General features: G+C 37.1%; 1 protein-coding gene and 1 pseudogene across 1 annotated transcript; one reads left to right on the top strand and one right to left on the bottom strand.

Annotated features, from left to right (window-relative positions):
• Window positions 1-14,844: 14,844 nt before the first annotated feature.
• LOC138990421 (craniofacial development protein 2-like) lies at window positions 14,845-15,735 on the bottom strand (annotated as a pseudogene).
• Window positions 15,736-18,634: 2,899 nt separating this feature from the next.
• Window positions 18,635-19,866, top strand: LOC138990419 (ras-related GTP-binding protein A-like). The gene has a single exon (XM_070381315.1). The coding sequence runs from the start codon at window positions 18,722-18,724 to the stop codon at window positions 19,661-19,663; it is 942 nt and encodes a 313-aa protein (XP_070237416.1). The 5' UTR covers window positions 18,635-18,721; the 3' UTR covers window positions 19,664-19,866.
• Window positions 19,867-22,464: the final 2,598 nt, after the last annotated feature.

Raw genomic sequence — 22,464 nt, 5'->3', positions numbered from 1 at the left:
CTTCATCATAAGTACATTCCTCATCTTGATTTTCTACAAGAGTGCAGAAACAATTCATTGTGGAAAAAAAAGGTTTTTCAAGAAATGGAACCACCAGACATTCATGTGCAAATCAGTGAAGCAGTACTGCTATGTTATATCATACACAATAATAAACTAGAAATAGATCATAGACAATAATGTAAGATTTAAAACTATCATTTCAGTTCAGTTCAGTCGCTCAGTCATGTCCAACTCTTTGTGACCCCATAGTTTATAACATATTAGTAAAAAAACCAGCAGGTACTAGATCTCTATGACCATGATTAAAGCTTTTTTAGTTATAACAGTAAAAACGCAAGTAACAAGAAAAAAATAGGTAAGCTGGATATAAGCAGAATTTTTAAAAATTCCTTTTTTATTGCAAAAATTAAACCATAAGTATAAATGTGAAAAGATAGCCTACAAAATAGAAGAAAATATTTACTAAGTGAAATGTCAACAAAAATGACATATTGTATAATTCCATTTATATGAAAAGTCTAGAATAGACAAATTTACAGAGAAAAAAATTGTGCTGTTATTGCTGAGGACTGGGTAACTGGTGAGAGGGGATACCTGCTAATATAATTTCTTTTTTGGAGGTGAATCAAAAGTACTAAAATTTGATTATAGTGATGGTTGTACAACACCATGAATAGACTAAAAACCACTCAATATAAACTATATATGTATAAATGTATGGATTGATTGTATACAATCCATACTTTGTATGGCATACAAAGCATATACAATACCAAACTTTGCACAGTATACAAAGTATTACTCAATGAAACTATTAATATGACAATATAGTTTTAGCTATGGTTTTTCCCGTCTGTCATGTACAGATATGAGAGTTGAACCATAAAGAGTTGGTTGAGTGCCACAGATTTGATGCATTTGAACTGTGGTGCTAGAGAAGATTCTTGAGAGTCCCTTAGACAGCAGGGAGATCAAACCAGTCAATGCTAAAGAAAATCAATCCTAAATATTCATTGGAAGGATCGATGCTGAAGCTCCAATAATTTGGCTACCTGATGTGAAGATCCAACTCACTGGAAAAGACCCTGATGCTGGGAAAGATGGATGGCAAAAGGAGAAGGGGGTTACAGAGTAGGAGATGGTTGGATGGCCTCACCGATTCAATGGACATGAGTTTGAGCAAACTGCAGTAGTTACTTATGGACAGGGAAGCCTGGAGTGCTGCAGTCTATGGGGTCACAAACAGTCAGACACAATTAAGTGACTGAGCAACAACAACAACAAACTTTAAAGTATCACTTTGGTTCTGCTGATAAAAACTTTATTGTATAAGATGAAAATTAAAGTACAGCCAAATATTGTCTTGGATTATGTAAGAATCCAGTTTCATTCAGAGGTAATTTTTTAATCATGGAAATAGAATAGGCTTATGTAAATAGAATTTCTTTCAAGAAAATTTCATATAGGAGAATTAAGATCAAAACTTTTATTTCTATGAGTAAGACTATCAAATTATTAGGGCTAGTGCTTCCAATGGAAATGAATTAAAAAGGTGAATAAAATATCAAAATCTCCTCTCAGAAGCATTGCAGGGCTGATAGGATGATAAGAAATCTCCAGAAAAATAACTTGAGAACCCAGAGAGGAAGTAAATGCAAAAAGCTACTTTTACTGTGAGTGATTTCTTGGTATTTCATGAACTTGGATTTAGTCTCTGACCCCTCAGCAAGGTATTCAGCTAGAAATCACCACTCTGGGTCTGCCTAGTTTAAAGTCTCACAGGTTACCCACCACCCACAAAGACTGGATTCAAACAAGTTTTATCATCAGTATCAGAGTAAATCAGAGGTTATCTTAGTCTTGACACCAATAAAGAAAAGAAAAATCATTAACATAAAGCAGGACTGAATTTTAATCTTTGAAAGGATAAATAAAATTGACAAACCATTAGCCAGACTCATCAAGAAACAAAGGGAGAAAAATCAAATCAATAAAATTAGAAATGAAAATGGAGAGATCACAACAGACAACACAGAAATACAAAGGATCATAAGAGACTACTATCAACAATTATATGCCAATAAAATGGACAACGTGGAAGAAATGGACAAATTCCTAGAAAAGTACAACTTTCTAAAACTGGACCAGGAAGAAATAGAAAATCTTAACAGACCCATCACAAGCACGGAAATTGAAACTGTAATCAAAAATCTTCCAGCAAACAAAAGCCCAGGTCCAGATGGCTTCACAGCTGAATTCTACCAAAAATTTAGAGAAGAGCTAACACCTATCCTGCTCAAACTCTTCCAGAAAATTGCAGAGGAAGGTAAACTTCCAAACTCATTCTATGAGGCCACCATCACCCTAATACCAAAATCTGACAAAGATCCCACAAAAAAAGAAAACTACAGGCCAATATCACTGATGAACATAGATGCAAAAATCCTTAACAAAATTCTAACAATCAGAATCCAACAACACATTAAAAAGATCATACACCATGACCAAGTGGGCTTTATCCCAGGGATGCAAGGATTCTTCAATATCCGCAAATCAATCAATGTGATACACCACATTAACAAATTGAAAAATAAAAACCATATGATTATCTCAATAGATGCAGAGAAAACCTTTGACAAAATTCAACATCCATTTATGATAAGAACTCTCCAGAAAGCAGGAATAGAAGGAACATACCTCAACATAATAAAAGCTATATATGACAAACCCACAGCAAACATTATCCTCAATGGTGAAAAATTGAAAGCATTTCCTCTAAAGTCAGGAACAAGACAAGGGTGCCCACTTTCACCACTACTATTCAACATAGTTTTGGAAGTTTTGGCCACAGCAATCAGAGCAGAAAAAGAAATAAAAGGAATCCAAACTGGAAAAGAAGAAGTAAAACTCTCACTGTTTGCAGATGACATGATCCTCTACATAGAAAACCCTAAAGACTCCACCAGAAAATTACTAGAACTAATCAATGATTATAGTAAAGTTGCAGGATATAAAATCAACACACAGAAATCCCTTGCATTCCTATACACTAATAATGAGAAAACAGAAAGAGAAATTAAGGAAAAAATTTCATTCACCATTGCAATGGAAAGAATAAAATACTTAGGAATGTATCTACTTAAAGAAACTAAAGACCTATATATAGAAAACTATAAAACACTGGTGAAAGAAATCAAAGAGGACACTAATAGATTGAGAAATATACCATGTTCATGGATTGGAAGAATCAATATAGTGAAAATGAGTATACTACCCAAAGCAATTTATAGATTCAATGCAATCCCTATCAAGCTACCAACGGTATTCTTCACAGAGCTAGAACAAATAATTTCACAATTTTTATAGAAATACAAAAAGCCTTGAATAGCCAAAGCTATCTTGAGAAAGAATAATGGAACTGGAGGAATCAACCTACCTGACTTCAGGCTCTATTACAAAGCCACAGTTATCAAGACAGTATGGTACTGGCAAAAAGACAGAAATATTGATCAATGGAACAAAATAGAAAGCCCAGAGATAAATCCACGCACATATGGACACCTTATCTTTGACAAAGGAGGCAAGAATATACAATGGATTAAAGACAATCTCTTTAACAAGTGGTGCTGGGAAAACTGGTCAACCACTTGTAAAAGAATGAAACTAGAACACTTTCTAACACCATACACAAAAATAAACTCAAAATGGATTAAAGATCTCAACGTAAGACCAGAAACTATAAAACTCCTAGAGGAGAACATAGGCAAAACACTCTCCGACATACATCACAGCAGGATCCTCTATGACCCACCTCCTAGAATATTGGAAATAACAGCAAAAATAAACAAATGGGACCTAATTAAACTTAAAAGCTTCTGCACAACAAAGGAAACTATTAGCAAGGTGAAAAGGCAGCCTTCAGAATGGGAGAAAATAATAGCAAATGAAGCAACTGACAAACAACTAATCTCAAAAATATACAAGCAACTCCTACAGCTCAACTCCAGAAAAATAAATGACCCAATCAAAAAATGGGCCAAAGAACTAAATAGACATTTCTCCAAAGAAGACATACAGAGGGCTAACAAACACATGAAAAGATGCTCAACATCATTCATTACCAGAGAAATGCAAATCAAAACGACTATGAGGTACCATTTCACGCCAGTCAGAATGGCTGCGATCCAAAAGTCTACAAGCAATAAATGCTGGAGAGGGTGTGGAGAAAAGGGAACTCTCTAACACTGTTGGTGGGAATGCAAACTAGTACAGCCACTATGGAGAACAGTGTGGAGATTCCTTTAAAAACTGGAAATAGAACTGCCTTATGATCCAGCAATCCCACTGCTGGGCATACACACTGAGGAAACCAGAAGGGAAAGAGACATGTGTACCCCAATGTTCATCGCAGCACTGTGTATAATAGCCAGGACATGGAAGCAACCTAGATGCCCATCAGCAGATGAATGGATAAGAAAGCAGTAGTACATATACACAATGGAGTATTACTCAGCCATTAAAAAGAATACATTTGAATCAGTTCTAATGAGATGGATGAAACTGGAGCCTGTTATACAGAGTGAAGTAAGCCAGAAAGAAAAACACCAATACAGTATACTAATGCATATATATGGAATTTAGAAAGATGGTAACAATAACCCTGTGTACGAGACAGCAAAAGAGACACTGATGTATAGATCAGTCTTATGGACTCTATGGGAGAGGGATAGGGTGGGGAGATTTGGGAGAATGGCATTGAAACATGTATAATATCATGTATGACACAAGGCGCCAGTCCAAGTTCGATGCACGATACTGGATGCTTGGGGCTGGTGCACTTGGACGACCCAGAGGGAGGGTATGGGGAGGGAGGAGAGAGGAGGGTTCAGGATGGGGAACACAGGTATACCTGTGGCAGATTCATTTCGATATTTGGCAAAACTAATACAATATTGTAAATTTTTAAAATAAAATAAAATTAAAAAATTAAAAAAATAAAGAACATGGACTAAGACATGACTGAGCACTCTCTTGCAGGATACTGGACTAGAGTTCAATATATCTGTAGGAACTGAAGAGAGATAGAGACATTAGAAACAAAGAGAAAGAAATAGAGATAGAAAGCATGCATTTTCTAGCTCTGTTCACTGAGAACGCTTAGAAGCAATGACATTCCAGTAGAAAACAACACACTTAGATCCCAGATATTTGTGCCTTTATTGATCACCAGAGTGTCTTGAGTAAATGAAGGATCTAGGATTGAGAGAAGAAAAGGAAAGATAAGATGGGAAAATCATGTGGAGTTGGCCAGAGAGGAACTGCCTGAAGAATTATGGGACACATCAGAATAAACAGAGCCAAATTGAACAGTCACCCACTGGCTAAATATTAAACACATTTAGCATTAAAAATTTAATAGTAAGCAGTATATAAATTAGGAATCCATAACTATATATTAATATAAATAGGTATATGATTATAAAATGTTTGAGAAGAGAAAAGTGTTTTTAGATAGTGTGATGCTGACTGCTAGATGAGGAATATGATTTTGGAATCAGGAAAATCACCACTTCACAAACATCACAGTGATAATTGGTTTAGGCAAGAATTACTTACAGATGCTAAAATAAGGCGATGAAACATTAGTGAAAATGTGATTAGAACTAGGATACACAATAATGGGACCAACTGGGCTCATGTGTCTCCTGATATGATGCAATGAAAAGAACATTCCATCACTTCCATGACACTCCTGTGAAAGATTCCAGGATTATCAAAATAAGGGATTTCTACTTAAAAGAGAATGATTTAAAATTAATAGATGGTAAACTAGAAACCTTTCTTCTTTCCCATCTCTCAGCTTTCATAGAATTGAAGACTGTTAAAGTCTTGCCCTGGATTAGACTATGGCTTAAGGGAATGTTGTGGGGGGTTTCATCTTCTATCCAGACCACTGAAACTTTCTCCATAACAACAGTAAGCTTCCTTCTCTGTCTGATATTTCATGTGTTTACTGGAGTAGCACTTTTAATTTCCTTCAAAATCTTCCCTTTGCCTTTACAACTCAGTTAACTGGTGCAAAAGGTCTAACCTTCAGCCTATCTCACCTTCTGACATGCCTTCACTAAGCTTAGTCATTTCTAGGTTTTGATTCAAAGTGAGAGACACTTTTTATTTGAACGTTTAGATGCAACTTTAGGGTTATTAACTGGCCTAATATCAACATTGTTGTGTCTCAAGGAAGAGGAAGGTCTAAGAAGAGGGAAAGAAATGATTGGTCACTGAAACAGTCAGAACACTTGCATTTACCAATCAATTTTGCCATCTTATATGGGCATGGTTTGTGAAACCTCAAAACAATTACAATAGTATCATCAAAATCACTGATCATAAGCAAGTGTAACAATATGACAATGGAAAAGTTTGAAATACTGTAAGAATTTCAAAATGTGATGCAGAGACATAAAGTGAGCATATGCTCTTGGAAAAATGGTGCTGTTAGACCTGCTTGCTTCAGGGTTGCCATAAACCCTCAATTTGTAAAAACTTCAATGTCTGAAAAGTGCAACAAAATAAGTTATGAAAATGTACCTGTATTGTGCACACATGCACATTTAAGAACATTAATTAAAGGAGTTAGAATTAGATGCCTTTTGGAATTAGGATCAAAGATAAAAACAATGGAACAAAACAGTGAACTATTAAATAAATGAAGGATTAAAAATGTGCTATGAATCAGGAGTATGATTAACTCATTTATTGACATCTAGTCTCAAAATTATAAAAAAGAAAATAATTAGATTCAATATTTAGGCCAAAATCTCTGTAAAGACTAAACAACCTACATGCTATCTGTATTAACTGATTTTATTAGAGTCTGTGGTCACAATAAAAAGAAAAAGTATTTATTTTACTGACAGAAATATGCAGTAAAAATGAGCATTTAAGTAAGACGGTATAATAACTTCTGGAAAGAACTTGACATTTCTCTAAATTAAGTTCTAATTATATTTTTCCTACTGATCTTTTGTACTGTACAGACTTAAAATAGGGTTGAATCCTAAAGGAACCATATAAGTCTACTTGTTTTTAAGCACACAGTAAAGTCCTGCTGTGTCAATAATTACCAAAATAGGAGCTCTTTGGCTAGTAGGACCCCCCACTAGCCAAAGTACCAGTTTGTGATAGACTGTCAATAATTTCTTATGGACTGAAGGAATGGATGTAATGATTATGATGTGGATAACAGAGAGGGACAAACTGCATAATTAATTGGCATAGCCCAGTATACTTTGATTAATTGATAGGTCATTGAAATAACAGAGGCTGCTTAAAAGCCTTAAGAGTATAATGAATTCTTGACTGACATTGTATCCCTGAAATTGGTTATTTTTCTATATGTAAGATTAAAAAACTGAGGTTTCTCTCCAGTCAAGTGTAGCCGTCAGTGTCAAAAGTTTAGAAAGAGTTATTGACTTCTACAGTGAGATATCAAGATTCTGCTTTTGTTCATGGCATTATTCAGGAATCTGAAACAGATAGGATATTATCATTGGGAAGCAAAATGTTTCCAAAATGGATTCTTCCCATCCCCCTCACTGTCTTTTTGCTGGCATGGTGGTTGTTTAGTGTTTTGGTAATGGAAACTTCACATATGGAGATATCCCTTTTCTTCAGATAGCAGTTATTAAGCTAACTGCTAGGGCTGCTGCTGCTGCTGCTAAGTTGCTTCAGTCGTGTATGACTCTCTGCGACCCCATAGACGGCAGCCCACCTGGCTCCCCTGTCCCTGGGATTCTCCAGGCAAGAACACTGGAGTGGTTGCCATTTCCTTCTCCAATGCATGAAAGTGAAAAGTGAAAGTGAAGTCGCTAAGTCGTGTCCGACTCTTAGCAATCCCATGGACTGCAGTCTACCAGGCTCCTCCGTCCATGGGATTTTCCAGAGAGGCTACCAAATATATGTACTTCAAATCTCAATAATATGCATTTGAAACACCTATCAAAGTCCAGACTTCGATTCAATAGGTTTAGTTGAGGCTTGGGATTCAGAATAGTTAAGACATTCTCAAGCAACACTAATGTGACTGTAATGCAATTTGAGTGGAAATTTAAATTACCCAAAAATTAATGCTTCAAATATAACATCAATATCTCCCTTAGCTGAAACCCATGCATAACCAGTAGTCAGTTCCATTCAGAGAAAGAGCAATTAATTGAATAATCAGATGTTTTTCTAAATTTTAAAAGTATAACACAGTAAAATATTTTTAAATTAATATTAGCCCCCAAATTTAAACAAAAGGGGTTATTAGCATAACACTAACCATTAAGATGAATACAAGTTTACTTGTCAATAATTTGCATACACGAATATGCAGGTATATAAATAGGTGGTGCTGTACCTTTAAAGGAAAATCTGGTTTCTTACTTCTCAACTTTTAAAATCAAATACACTCTACAGTCCTTTTTCATTTTGAAAGTAGCTTTCAAAAATGTATGAAATACACCACTTTTTCCTGTAGATGTACTCTGAAGATTGTAAAACATACTTTGTAGCAGAGTTTTATTCTAGCAGAATAACTACATATTTGCTTCTTTACCTCCTAACTTACTCCTACAAATTGAGGCTACCACTAAAGATAATTTATATTGTACTGTGTCATGTAAGTTTTTCAGGAGCATCTAGTAAAATTTATAGCCATTTGTCCACCTAAACTGGATTCCATTCCATCTAGTAAAAAGGTTCATTCCAATGGAAATCTTTTCAGTCCCTCAGAGACTCAATTTAGTTCTTTAGGAGAGGACAGAGGATAGAAAGTGACTGTCCATACAAGACTCATATTAAAGTGACTAGATGCTGCAAGGTGCTGTCAATGGTATACTAACAGTTTTCTTTTTAAATTCAGTTCACTACTCATGAATTGCCAGATGGATCAGAGTTACTTGTCTTTAGTTTAGTTACTTTAGTTAGTCACTGCTAACTAAAACAGAAGGCCCATCTTAGTAGTTCATGGCATCACTGATGCACATAAATTTCTCACCTTAATCACCTCACAAAGAAATAAGTCTGTCTCAAAGGACAAAATATTCAAGTTAACATTAATGAAATAACCTCTCTCTTTAATCATGTGTCTGTGTGTTAGTCGCTCAGTCGTGTCTGATTCTTTGTGACACCATAGACTGTAGCCCAATGGCTCCTCTGTCCATGGAATTTGCCAGGCAAGAATTATTGGAGTGGGTAGCCAATAGCTAACAGTTAAACTTGGAACCAACACTTTGTGAAAAGAATCTGCAGGCTTTATGCTTGGAAAAAATTTTCTATTATTAAACTTTAGACTTGTGAGTTAAGCAAACGTATGATATAATTCTCCAGGTATACAATTGGTTTATAAATATTTTAAAGCTTGTTTCAATATAGAATTCTCACAATAAAAAAAACAGGTAGATTGCAAAAATTATCTATTAAATTGATAAAAATCATAAACTGACACATTTTATCAGAAAGTAAATTCTGAAAATATATATTAGCTCCACAGACTTACAGTTATATTCTACATAATTAATATTTGCAAAATATAAAATTTTGTCAAGTGGATTAAAAATGTTTTTCTTATTTTGTAAAGTTAAAAATAAGAAAAAGTCTAATTAGTTAACTTCCAGAGATTAAAAGATTATCTACGAATTGCCTAATAAAACTAAACTTCACTAAAATAATTTGTCCCTTAAAACTTGTTTTTTTGTCTATGTCAGATATAAATCTAGATTTTCTTTTAATTGCAATTCGAATGGTAGCCAACTGAAACTCTTTTGGAAGCAAACTAAAAATAAGTATTATCTTAGAAGAGAGAGTAGATATTTCGTATGGCACTGTCCCAACTATCTCAGGAAATGCCTTCTGATAGATGGAATATGTTCCTTGAAAAATCCAATATGACAGTTCTTATACTTTTATCTTAAAAATACAGTGACAAGATCAGTACAAAATTCAAAAGGTGATTTAAAGTCTCTATGTTTATTAATATGAGAGTTTTGTGATACTTAAATCTTTTAAAATGCTTTATTTTAAAATATATTTCACATTATTGAAAATATTATATAAAGGATTTTAATTTTATTGTAGCTACTTAATTAGATCATGTCATGGACAAACAATCCAAAGTGAAATAAAATATGTTAGAAATGTGGAATTTATATAGCTTCTCCATTTATTATATACAGTATTATAGCTTATAATATAATTTTGTTTACAGTTTACTTAGAGCTAGTGAACTTAAGTTTTATTATCATTATTTTTGCATTCAAATATTTCTTAATAAAAAATTACCATCAGTAAATTTTGTTTTATAGACAGTATGTATAGAAAGCATTCTGTGATAATTAAGCACACATGTTATACAATTGACTCATTGGAAAAGACTCTGATGCTGGGAGGGATTGGGGACAGGAGGAGAAGGGGACAACAGAGGATGAGGTGGCTGGATGGCATCACTGACTCGATGGATGTGAGTCTGAGTGAACTCCGGGAGTTGGTGATGGACAGGGAGGCCTGGCATGCTGCGATTCATGGGGTCGCAAAGAGTCAGACACGACTGAGTGACTGAACTGAAGAAAAGCAAATTTGTTTGAATCTAATGTTTACATTAATGTTCCTTTAAGAAACATAGTTTTAGTGACTTAAGACGGTATTTTCTTTTTTTTACAGGGCCACTACTTTTTTCAGTAATAAATATTTTCATAATGCTGCGAAACAGAACTAAGTTGTGTCAGACTCTCTGTGACTCCATGGACTTTAGGCCAAATTCCAAATCCTTGGGATTTCCCAGGCAATAATACTGGAGTTGGTTGCCATTTCCTTCTCCAATTTTTCATAACAATAAACTTTGTTTGTTGATAAAAATATCTTTTAGATTCAAATTAGAAGTAATGAGAAAAAGATGTTACTATAATCCCACAACAGAATATAAATATAGTAAAGTCTAAACATGTAAGTCGCTTGCTCCTTGGAAGAAAAGCTATGACAAAACTAGATAGCATATTAAAAAGCAGACACATTATTTTGCCAACAAAGATCAGTATAGTAAAATTATATCTTTCCATTAATCAAGTATAGATGTGAGAGTTGAACCATAAATAAAGCTGAGCAATGAAAAATTGATGCATTCAAACTGTGGTGCTGGAGAAGACTCTTGAGAGTCCCTTGGACAGCAAGGAGATCAAACCAGTCAATCCTAAAGGAAATCAACTCTGAATATTCTTTGGAAGGACTAATGCTGAAGCTGAAGCTCCAATATTTTATCCACTTAATGTGAAGAGCCAACTCATTGAAAAAGACTCCAGGAGATAGTAAAGGACAAGGAAGCCTGGCATGCTGCAGTCCATGAGGTTGCAAGGAGTCAGACATGATTTTGCAATTGAACAAGAACAAAAACATATAAGCATAGACCTGATGAAGCTGATAAACTCTAATTTCACCATTAATTACTGTTTATGTAACTTTTACTTTATTTTTGCTTGACTATTAAATGAAATAGATAATAAGAGAATATGGTAATAATGTTGGATTTTCTGAATACAAATTGTTTTACTGTGATTATGCACTCTGCAGGGAAGAAACAAAAATAGTATAAGATATTGGGGATAACAGGCAGGTGTAGTTTAGATGCATAAGAAATCTAGTTAATTAAATTTAAAGGAAATAAAATTGGTCTAAATAAAATCACATCATTGCAATAGAATATGTGCTGATCAGTATTATTCTGAAGTTCATTTTCTTTTGGGAAAAGGAATTTTTCACACAATGTCATTAACTGGGACAAAAAGAAAAATCAGAACATTTACATATTCACTTACGAGATGCTGTGTCCAAAGTGTGTGTGCATGTGTATGCAACATGTGCATGCACATATTATCATATACCATTAAAAGTGAATGAAAGAAAGTGGAAGTGAAACTGAAGTCATGTCCCACTCTTTTCGAACTATGGACTGTAGCAGGCCAGGCTCCTCTGTTCATGGGATTTGCCAGGCAAGAAAATCCAGTGAATAGATACTGGATTAGATAGATAGTGAACAGTGAATAGACACATTTATTTTGGTATTTTCACATAGTGGACTCTCACTCGATCATAAAAAGGAACAAACTACTGATTCATTCAACAAAGAGAATGAATTTCACATGTATTGAGTAAAAGACAGTGAACACAAACTAGTAAATATTATCTGATTAAAGTCTTCCCTGGTGGCTCAGATGGTAAAGAATCTGCCTGCAATGCAGTAGACTGGGGTTCAATTCCTGGGTCAGGAAGATCCCCTGGAGAAGAGAATGCCAACCCACCACAGTATTCTTGTGTACAGAATTCCATGGACAGAGGAGCCTGGGAGGCTACTGTCCATAGGGTCAGAAAGAGTTGGACATGACCAGGTGACAAACACACACACATTGTATGAACATCTAGAGCATGCAAACTAATTATTCATCACCTGGTGTGAATGGTCAAGGGATAGTGGGAAGACTGCAAAACATCTGAGTAAACTTTCAGGACAGAGATTAATATTCTATATTAAAACTGGAGTGACATCTACACAAAAGTATGTATTTCACAAAAGTCATGAAAAATTAAAATATGCTAGTATTGAGGTATATAAATTGTGCCTACATGTTGATTTAAAAAGGAGCTATATATGTGGGGGATACTGACTTCTACGTAAAAATATACAAGACTTTTCACAATTAAAATTATATAAAATTATCTAGCCCCATGAAGCAATATTCAGTTCAGTTCAGTCACTCATTTGTTTCCAACTCTTTTCGACCCCATGAATCGCAGCATGCCAGGCCTCCCTGTCCATCACCAACTCCTGGAGTTCACTTAGACTCACGTCCATCGAGTCAGTGATGCCATCCAGCCATCTCATCCTCTGTCGTCCCCTTCTCCTCCTGCCTCCAAACCCTGCCAGCATCAGTCTTTTCCAATGAGTCAATTCTTCGAATGAGGTGGCCAAAGTACTGGAGTTTCAGCTTTAGCACCATTCCTTCCAAAGAAATCCCAAGGCTGATCTCCTTTAGAATGGACTGGTTGGATCTCCTTACAGTCCAAGGGACTCTCAGGAGTCTTCTCCAACATCACAGTTAAAAAGCATCATTTCTTCAGTGCTCAGCTTTCTTCACAGTCCAACTCTCACATCCATACATGACCAATGGAAAAACCATAGCCTTGACTACACAGACCTTTGTTGGCAAAGTAATCTCTCTGCTTTTCAATATGCTATCTAGGTTGGTCATAACTTTTCTTCCAAGGAGTAAGTGTCTTTTAATTTCATGGCTGCAGTCACCATCTGCAGTGATTTTGGAGCCCAGAAAAATAAAGTCTGACACTGTTTCCACTGTTTCCCCATCTATTTCCCATGAAGTGATGGGACCAGATGCCATGATCTTCGTTTTCTGAATGTTGAGCTTTAAGCCAACTTTTTCACTCTCCTCTTTCACTTTCATCAAGAGGCTCTTTAGTTTCTCTTCACCTTCTGCCATAAGGGTGGTGTTATCTGCATATCTGAGGTTACTGATACTTCTCCCAGCAATCTTGATTCCAGCTTGTGCTTCTTCCAGCCCAGCGTTTCTCATGATGTACTCTGCATAGAAGTTAAATAAGCAGGGTGACAATATACAGCCTTGACGTATTCCTTTTCCTATTTGGAACCAGTCTGTTGTTCCATGTCCAGTTCTAACTGTTGCTTCCTAACATGCATATAAATTTCTCAAGAGGCAGGTCAGGTGGTCTGGTATTCCCATCTCTTGAAGAATTTTCCACAGTTTATTGTGATCCACACAGTCAAAGGCTTTGGCATAGTCAATAAAGCAGAAATAGATGTTTTTCTGGAACTCTCTTGCTTTTTCCATGATCCAGCAGATGTTGGCATTTGATCTCTTGTTCCTCTGCCTTTTCTAAAACCAGCTTGAACATCTGGAAGTTCACAGTTCACCTATTGCTGAAGCTTGGCTTGGAGAATTTTGAGCGTTACGTTACTAGCGTATGAGATGAGTGCAATTGTGCACTGGTTTGAGCATTCTTTGGCATTGTATTTCTTTGGGATTGGAATGAAAACTGACCTTTTCCAGTCCTGTGGCCACTGCTGAGTTTTCCAAATTTGCTGGCATATTGAGTGCAGCACTTTCACAGCACCATCTTTCAGGATTTGAAATAGCTCAACTGGAATTCCATCACCTCCACTAGCTTTGTTCGTAGTGATGCTTTCTAAGGTCCACTTGACTTCACATTCCAGGATGTCTGGCTCTAGGTGAGTGATCACACCATCGTGATTATCTTGTTCTTGAAGATATTTTTTGTACAGTTCTTCTGTGTATTCCTGCCACCTCTTCTTAATATCTTCTGCTTCTGTTAGGTCCAAACTATTTCTGTCCTTTATTGTGCCCATCTTTGCGTGAAATGTTCCCTTGGTATCTCTAATTTTCTTGAAGAGATCTCTAGTCTTTCCCATTCTGTTGTTCTCCTCTATTTCTTTGCATTGATCACTGAGGAAGGCTTTCTTATCGCTTCTTGCTATTCTTTGGAACTCTGCATTCAGATGCTTCTATCTTTCCTTTTCTCCTTTGCTTTTCACTTCTCCTCTTTTCACACCTATTTGTAAGGCCTTCTCAGACAGCCATTTCTTTTTGCATTTCTTTTCCACAGGGATGGTCTTGATCCCTGTCTCCTGTACAATGTCACGAACTTCATTCCATAGTTCATCAGGCACTCTATCTATAAGATCTAGTTCCTTAAATCTATTTCTCACTTCCACTGTATAATCATAAGGATTTGATTTAGGTCATACCTGAATGGTCTAGTGGTTCTCCCTACTTTCTTCAATTTCAGTCTGAATTTGGCAATAAGGAGTTCATGATCTGAGCCACAGTCAGCTCCTGGTCTTGTTTTTGTTGACTGTATAGAGCTTCTCTATCTTTGGCTGCAAAGAATATAATCAGTCTGATTTCGGTGTTGACAATATGGTGATGTCCATGTGCAGAGTCATCTCTTGTGTTGTTGGAAGAAGTGTTTGCTATGACCAGTGCATTTTCTTGGCAAAACTCTATTAGTCTTTGCCCTGCTTCATTCTGTATTCCAAGGCCAAATTTGCCTGTTACTCCAGGTGTTTCTTGACTTCCTGCTTTTGCATTCTAGTCCCCTATAATGAATAGGACTTTTGGGTGTTAGTTCTAAAAGGTCTTGTACATCTTCATAAATCTGTTCAACTTCAGCTTCTTCAGCATTACTGGTTGGGGCATAGACTTGGATTACTGTGATATTGAATGGTTTGCCTTGGAAATGAACAGAGATCATTCTTTCATTTTTGAGATTGCATCCAAGTACTGCATTTTGGACTCTTTTGTTGACCATGATGGCTACTCCATTTCTTCTAAAGGATTCCTGCCCACAGTAGTAGATATAATGGTCATCGGAATTAAATTCACCCATTCCAGTCCATTTTAGTTCGCTGATGCCTAGAATATCGACATTCACTCTTGCCATCTCCTGTTTGACCACTTCCAATTTGCCTTGATTCATGGACCTGACATTCCAGGTTCCTATGCAATATTGCTCTTTACAGCATCGGACCTTGCTTCTATCACCAGTCACATCCACAACTGGGTATTGTTTTTGCTTTGGCTCCATCCCTTCATTCTTTCTGGAGTTATTTCTCCACTGATCTCCAGTAGCATATTGGGCACCTACTGACCTGGGAGCTCCTCCTTCAGTATCCTATCATTTTGCCTTTTCATACTATTCATGGGGTTCTCAAGGCAAGAATACTGAAGTGGTTTGCCATTCCCTTCTCCAGTGGACCACATTCTGTCCGACCTCTCCACCATGACCCACCCATCTTGGGTGGCCCCATGGGCATGGCTTAGTTTCACTGAGTTAGACAAGGCTGTGGTCCTAGTGTGATTAGATTGACTAGTTTTCTGTGATTTTGGTTTCAGTGTGTCTGCCCTCTGATGCCCTCTTGCAACACCTACCCTCTTACTTGGGTTTCTCTTACCTTGGACATGGGGTATCTCTCCACAGCTGCTCCAGAAAATTATATTATAGTTTTAATAAAATTATATTATAGTTATAAACAATAAAATAAGCAATATTATAGTCTTATATATCTCACTTATAATAACTAGATCACTTACTTTTCTATAGTTTAATAAAACTAATTCTATACTCCATCAAACACATTGACCACTTTCAGATTGAATACTTAAGACATTTGCTGTAGAAATTGCCTTAATATTTAATAGTTTAAGGATATTCAGACAGATTAACAGTGTACTTTCTTAGGTGAATTGATTGAATCTTTGTAAGTAGGACAAATTTTATGAACAAGATTTCATGTATACTTGTTAAGATTAAGTACAAAGAATATAGAGTTTAAAAAGTCTGGAAGTTTGATAGTTGGGACTTAATTGTTTCCTAGGTAGTTCCATTTATCATTCTTCAACAGATTAGTTTTAATGTTGTTTCCAAGTGAAAACATGAATTTGGTGTGAAAGAATACAAGGATAAACAATCACAGCAGGTTTTGATGATATAATACCTTTTATAGGTTTTTCTGAAACTCTTCAGTTCATAAGTTTCAAACTGGGACTCCAAGTGCCTATTAATAAAGTTTCAAGAACCTATTAAAAATAAAAATAAAACTCTCATTTTGGAGAAAGTGAATTAATAATAAGCAATCTCACAATTACCCTATTTGCTTCTTTGCTTGCAGTTTTAAGAATCAATTAAGAAGGAAGCCATGGAGATGCAATAATTTTGATTTTATTTAACGACTGCCCACACATACACACACACAATATGACAGAATGAACTCTGTTCATTTAGGCAAACCATGTAATATCACAGTAATCCAAGTCTGTGCGACAATCACTAATGCCAAAGAAGCTAAAGTTGAACAGTTCTATGATGACCTACTAACACCAAAACAAGAAGTCCTTTTCATCATAGGTCACTGGAATGCAAAAGTAGGAAGTCAAGAAATACCTAGAGTTACAGGCAAGTGTGGCCTTGAAGTATAAAATGAAGCAGTGCAAAGGCTAACAAGTTCTGGCAAGAGAATGCACGTCATAGGAAACACTCTCTTTCAACAACACAAGAGATGATTCTGCACATAGACATCGCCGGATGGTCAACACAGAAATCAGATTGCTTATATCTTTGCAGCTGAAATGGATAAGCTCTTTACAGTCAGCAAAAGCAAGACTGGGAGCAGACTGTGGCTCAGACCATGAATTTCTTACTGCAAAATTCAGATTTAAAATGAAGAAACTGGGGAAAACCACTAGACTATTTAGTTAAAAGCCCTTATGATTATACAATGGAAGTAACAAATAAATTAAAGGTATTAGATCTGATAGACAGAGTGCCTAAAGAACTATGGACAGAGGTTTGTGACATTCTACAGGAGGCAGTGATCAAGACAATCCCCAAGAAAAAGAAATGCAAAAAGGCAAAATGGTTGTTTGAGGAGGACTTACAAATAGCTGAGGAAAGAAGAGAAGGAAAAAGCAAAGGAAAAAAAGGAAATATAAACCCATCTGAATGCAGAGTTTCAAAGAGTAACAAGTAGAGATAAGAAAGATTTCCTCAGTGATCAAGGGACAGAAATAGAGGAAAACAATAGAATGGGAAAGACTAGAGATCTCTTCAAGAAAATGAGAGAATCCAAGGGAACACTTCATGCAAATATGGGCACAATAAAGAACAGAGATTGTATGGACCTAAAAGAAGTAGAATATATTAAGAAAAGGTGGCAAAAACACACAGAAGAACTATATAAAAAGGGTCGTCCTGACATAGATAACCATGATCGTGTGCTCACTCACCTAGAGCCAGACATCCTGGAGTCTAAAGTCAAGTGGGCCTTATGAAGCATCACTACCAACAAAGCTAGTGGAGATGATGGAATTCCAGCTGAGCTATTTCATATCCTAAAAGATGATGTTGTGAAAGTGCTGCACTCAATATGCCAGCAAATTTGGAAAACTCAGCAGTGGCCACAGGATTGGAAAAGGTCAATTTTCATTCTAACCCCAAAGAAAAGTGATGTCAAAGAATGTTCAAACTACTGCACAATTGCACTCATCTTACTTGCTAGTAATGTAATGTTTAAAATTCTCCATTCCGGTATTCTGGCCTGGAGAGTCCCAGGGACGGTGGAGCCTGGTGGGCTGTTGTCTATGGGGTCGCACAGAGTCGGACACGACTGAAGAGACTTAACATAACATAACATAACATAAGCTCAGTTTAAATAGGAGAATAGAACACCCGAGTCCTGTGTTCCCCTTCCAATCTCTCCTTCGGGTGGTCTGTACTGGGTCTCATTGATAGAGCGGTTTTTCAAAGCTCTTCCGGCAGCGACGCTGGAGAGCGCGGGTTCTCGCGAGATCGCCGCCGGAAGTGGGTGGTTGCGGAGGCTCAGAGACTTCTCTCCCCGGAAGCCGCTGGTTTCTTCGGAGCTGCTGCAGCCGTCTTCCCTGTGGCGCTCTCCCCAGGGAAAGAGTTCACCGGACGCGGCCCTTCCCAGCGCCGAGCTCGCCCCTTTGGCTTCACCAGTATACAGAGGCGCGGCCCAGCCGGCTGAGCCCCCGAAATCCCCGGCTCCTCCCTCCCTCCGTCTGCGCTGCAGTTAGGCCGCGCCCAGAGGCCTAGTCCGCGGGAGTTCCGGCGGGTGATGCCAAATACAGCCATGAAGAAAAAGGTGCTGTTAATGGGGAAGAGCAGGTCGGGGAAGACCAGCATGAGGTCGATTATCTTTGCCAATTACATCGCTTGCGACACCCGGCGCCTGGGTGCCACCATTAATGTGGAGCACTCCCACGTCCGATTCCTGGGCAACCTAGTGCTGAATCTGTGGGACTGTGGCGGTCAGGACACCTTCATGGAAAATTACTTCACCAGCCAGCGAGACAACATCTTCCGTAATGTCGAGGTTCTGATTTATGTGTTCGACGTGGAGAGCCGCGAACTGGAAAAGGACATGCATTATTACCAGTCGTGTCTGGAGGCCATCCTCCAGAACGCTCCTGATGCCAAAATCTTCTGCTTGGTGCACAAGATGGATCTGGTTCAGGAAGATCAGCGTGACCTGATTTTTAAAGAGCGAGAGGAAGACCTGAGGCGTTTGTCTCGCCCGCTGGAGTGTGCTTGTTTTCGAACATCCATCTGGGATGAAACGCTCTACAAAGCCTGGTCCAGTATTGTCTATCAGCTGATTCCAAATGTCCAGCAGCTGGAGATGAATCTCGGGAATTTTGCCCAGATTATTGAGGCCGATGAAGTTCTGCTGTTCGAAAGAGCCACGTTCTTGGTCATCTCCCATTACCAGTGCAAAGAGCAGCGTGATGTCCACCGATTCGAGACGATCAGCAACATAATTCAGCAGTTCAAGCTGAGCTGCAGTAAATTGGCCGCTTCTTTCCAGAGCATGGAAGTTAGGAATTCTAACTTCGCTGCTTTCATCGACATCTTCACAACAAACACGTACCTGATGGTGGTTATGTCGGATCCGTCCATCCCTTCTGCGGCTACTCTGATCAACATTCGCAATGCCAGGAAACACTTTGAGAAGCTGGAGAGAGTGGATGGTCCCAAGCGCAGCCTCCTTATGCGTTGAATATTGCCAAAATACGCTCTCTGAAAATACTTAATTGCCTCCCCCCCCCATTTTTTTTTCAATATTCATAATGTCGTGTGCTTATAAGTGGGCTTTGAAATGTGTGCTGCTTATCATTTTCATCTCTTTCTTCCCTTCTCCCCAGTCTTTTGGACTCTATTTACTCAGTTATCCAGTAGAGCTTTAAAGATGGCCTTTCTGAAAAGTTGTATGGGGTAACACTAGTGGGTGGTGATGTATGTGTGTTCTGATTACCTGGTTATAGTAGATATACACAAAGCCTTTACAATATCTTCTGTATTCCTTACAAGGTTGCAAAGATGGAATGTTATTTTATCAGCAAGGTATTAAAATGCGTTTATAAATTCTTCCTGGCTTCAATCATGAATAAACATTTGCTGTTAGCAGTTTAAAAAATAAATAAATAAAATTCTCCAAGCAAAGCTTCAATAGTACATGAAATAAGAATTTCCAGATGTTCAAGCTGGATTTAGAAAAGGCAGAGGAACCAGAGGTGAAATTGCCAACATCTGCTGCATCATAGGAAAAGCAAGATGATTCCAGAAAAACATTTACTTGTTTACAATTTTTGGCTATTAAAATACACAGAATGCTGTAAAAAAAAAAAATTACTTCTGCTTTATTAACTATGCCAAAGCCTTTGACTGTGTAGATCATATCAAACTGTGGAAAATTCTTAAATAGATTAGAATATCAGACCACCTTATCTGTCTCCTGAGAAATCTGTGTGCAGGTCGAGAAGCAACAGACAGAACTGGACATGGAACAACTGAATGGTTCCAAATCAAGAAAGGATTACATCAAGGCTGTATATTGTCACCCTGCTTATTTAACTTATATGCAGGGTATATCATGTGAAATGCAAGATGAAGCACAAACTGGAATCAAGATTTCTGGGAGAAGTATCAATAACCTCAGATATGTAGATGACAATACCCTTATGGCAGAAAACAAAGAACTAAAGAACCTCTTGGTTAAAGTGAAAGAGGAGAGTGAAAAAGTTGGCTAAAACTCAACTTTTAGAAAACTATAATCATGGCATCCGGTCCCATCACTTCATGGTAAATAGATGAGGAAACAATGGAAACAGTGACAGACTTTATTTTCGGGGGCTCCAAAATCACTGCTGATGGTGACTGTAGCCATACTTTAAAAGCTATACTTTTAAATTAAGCCATGAAATTAAAAGATGCTTGCTCCTTGGAAGAAAAGCTGTGACAAGCCTAGACAGCGTACTAAAGAGCAGAGACAATACTTTGCCAACAAAGATCTGTCTAGTAAAAGCTATGGTTTTTCTAGTAGTCATGTATAGATATCAGAGTTGGGCTATAAAGAAAGCTGAGCACTGAAGAATTGATGCTTTTGAACTGTGATGGTAAAGAAGACTCTTGAGAGAGTCCCTTGGACTGCAAAGACATCAAACCAGTCAATCCTAAAGGAAATAAGTCCTGAATATTCTTTGGAAGGACTGGTGCTGAAGCTGAAACTCCAATACTTTGGCCACCTGATGGAAAGAACTGACTTATTGGAAAAGACCCTGATGCTGGGAAAGACTGAAGGCAGGAGCAGAAGGGAATGACAGAGGATGAGATGGTTGGATGGCATCACCAACTTGATGGACAGGAGTTTGAACAAGCTCTAGGAATAGGTGATAGACAGGGATGCCTGACATGGTTCAGTCCATAGTGTCACAAAGATCAGATGTTACTGTGCAAATGAACTGAACTGAAGGACTGCAAATATAAAGAAAAAAAAAATTCTGGTTCACTAATATTCATATAATTTAAGGAGAAAATGTTCTCCCTCACAAGCAAAGAAATATCATGTTCACAGATTGAAATAGAAATACTCTTAAAGTCTATCTTTAGAAAGTGTTTTTCTCCTAACACAAGCTACATTAAATATGCTCATTTAATTCTATAATGCTTAACTATGTTTATATTCTAAATTATAAAAATTTTCAAAGAGGAAACTACTATATGTTCAAATAACTGTATAGTTCTGAAATATATTACATCTCCAATATTCAGTTATTAAATAAAAAATAAGGTAAGGATACAGACAAACATATATACATACATGTGCAGGTATATAATATATAATCTATTAATTAAGTTTGAGGGCTTCCCTTGTGGCTTAGTTGGTAAAGAATCCACCTGCAAGGGAGGAGACCTGTGTTTGATCCCTGAGTTGGGAAGATCCCCTGGAGAAGGGAAAGGCTACCCACTCCAGTATTCTGGCCTAGAGAATTCCATGGACTGTAGAGTCCATGGGGTTACGAAGAGTCGGACACGATGAGCCACTTTATTTTGAAAATATTAATCTGTGTCACCTCCTCCATTCCTGAACCCTTACTTTTCCTAATATAGCCTTTGAATATAACTTTCCCTGAATCTAAGATGTCTTTGAACCTGCTTTTCACCTGACTTAGCTGGATAAGAATTTCTTGCTCAAAGAAGTCTTTTTATAACAACACCTTTGACCATTCTGAGATACTATGTTAGTCCTTTCTCTTAGAGCCCTGGTATCAAATCTGTTTGAGAAACACATTATTATAACTATTATTATTTTTAGTAAATCTGTCTCTCTCAATGAATTATAAGGTACAAGAAAGCAGGAAGTATGACATTTTCATTGTTATTGCTCACCAGTGGGTCCCTTGTACCTAGCAAAAAAAGGATGAACACAATCAGAGTCACATAAACTTCTCTCTTTCACTATAATAGGTACATCAAAAAGCTATTCTGGTATTTCTACCAAAAATATTTATATCTCACCAT

Source organism: Bos mutus, chromosome 2, assembly GCF_027580195.1.
Source record: "Bos mutus isolate GX-2022 chromosome 2, NWIPB_WYAK_1.1, whole genome shotgun sequence".
In the NCBI taxonomy this organism is placed as follows: domain Eukaryota; kingdom Metazoa; phylum Chordata; class Mammalia; order Artiodactyla; family Bovidae; genus Bos; species Bos mutus.
This window is presented reverse-complemented; position numbering and strand designations above follow the sequence as displayed.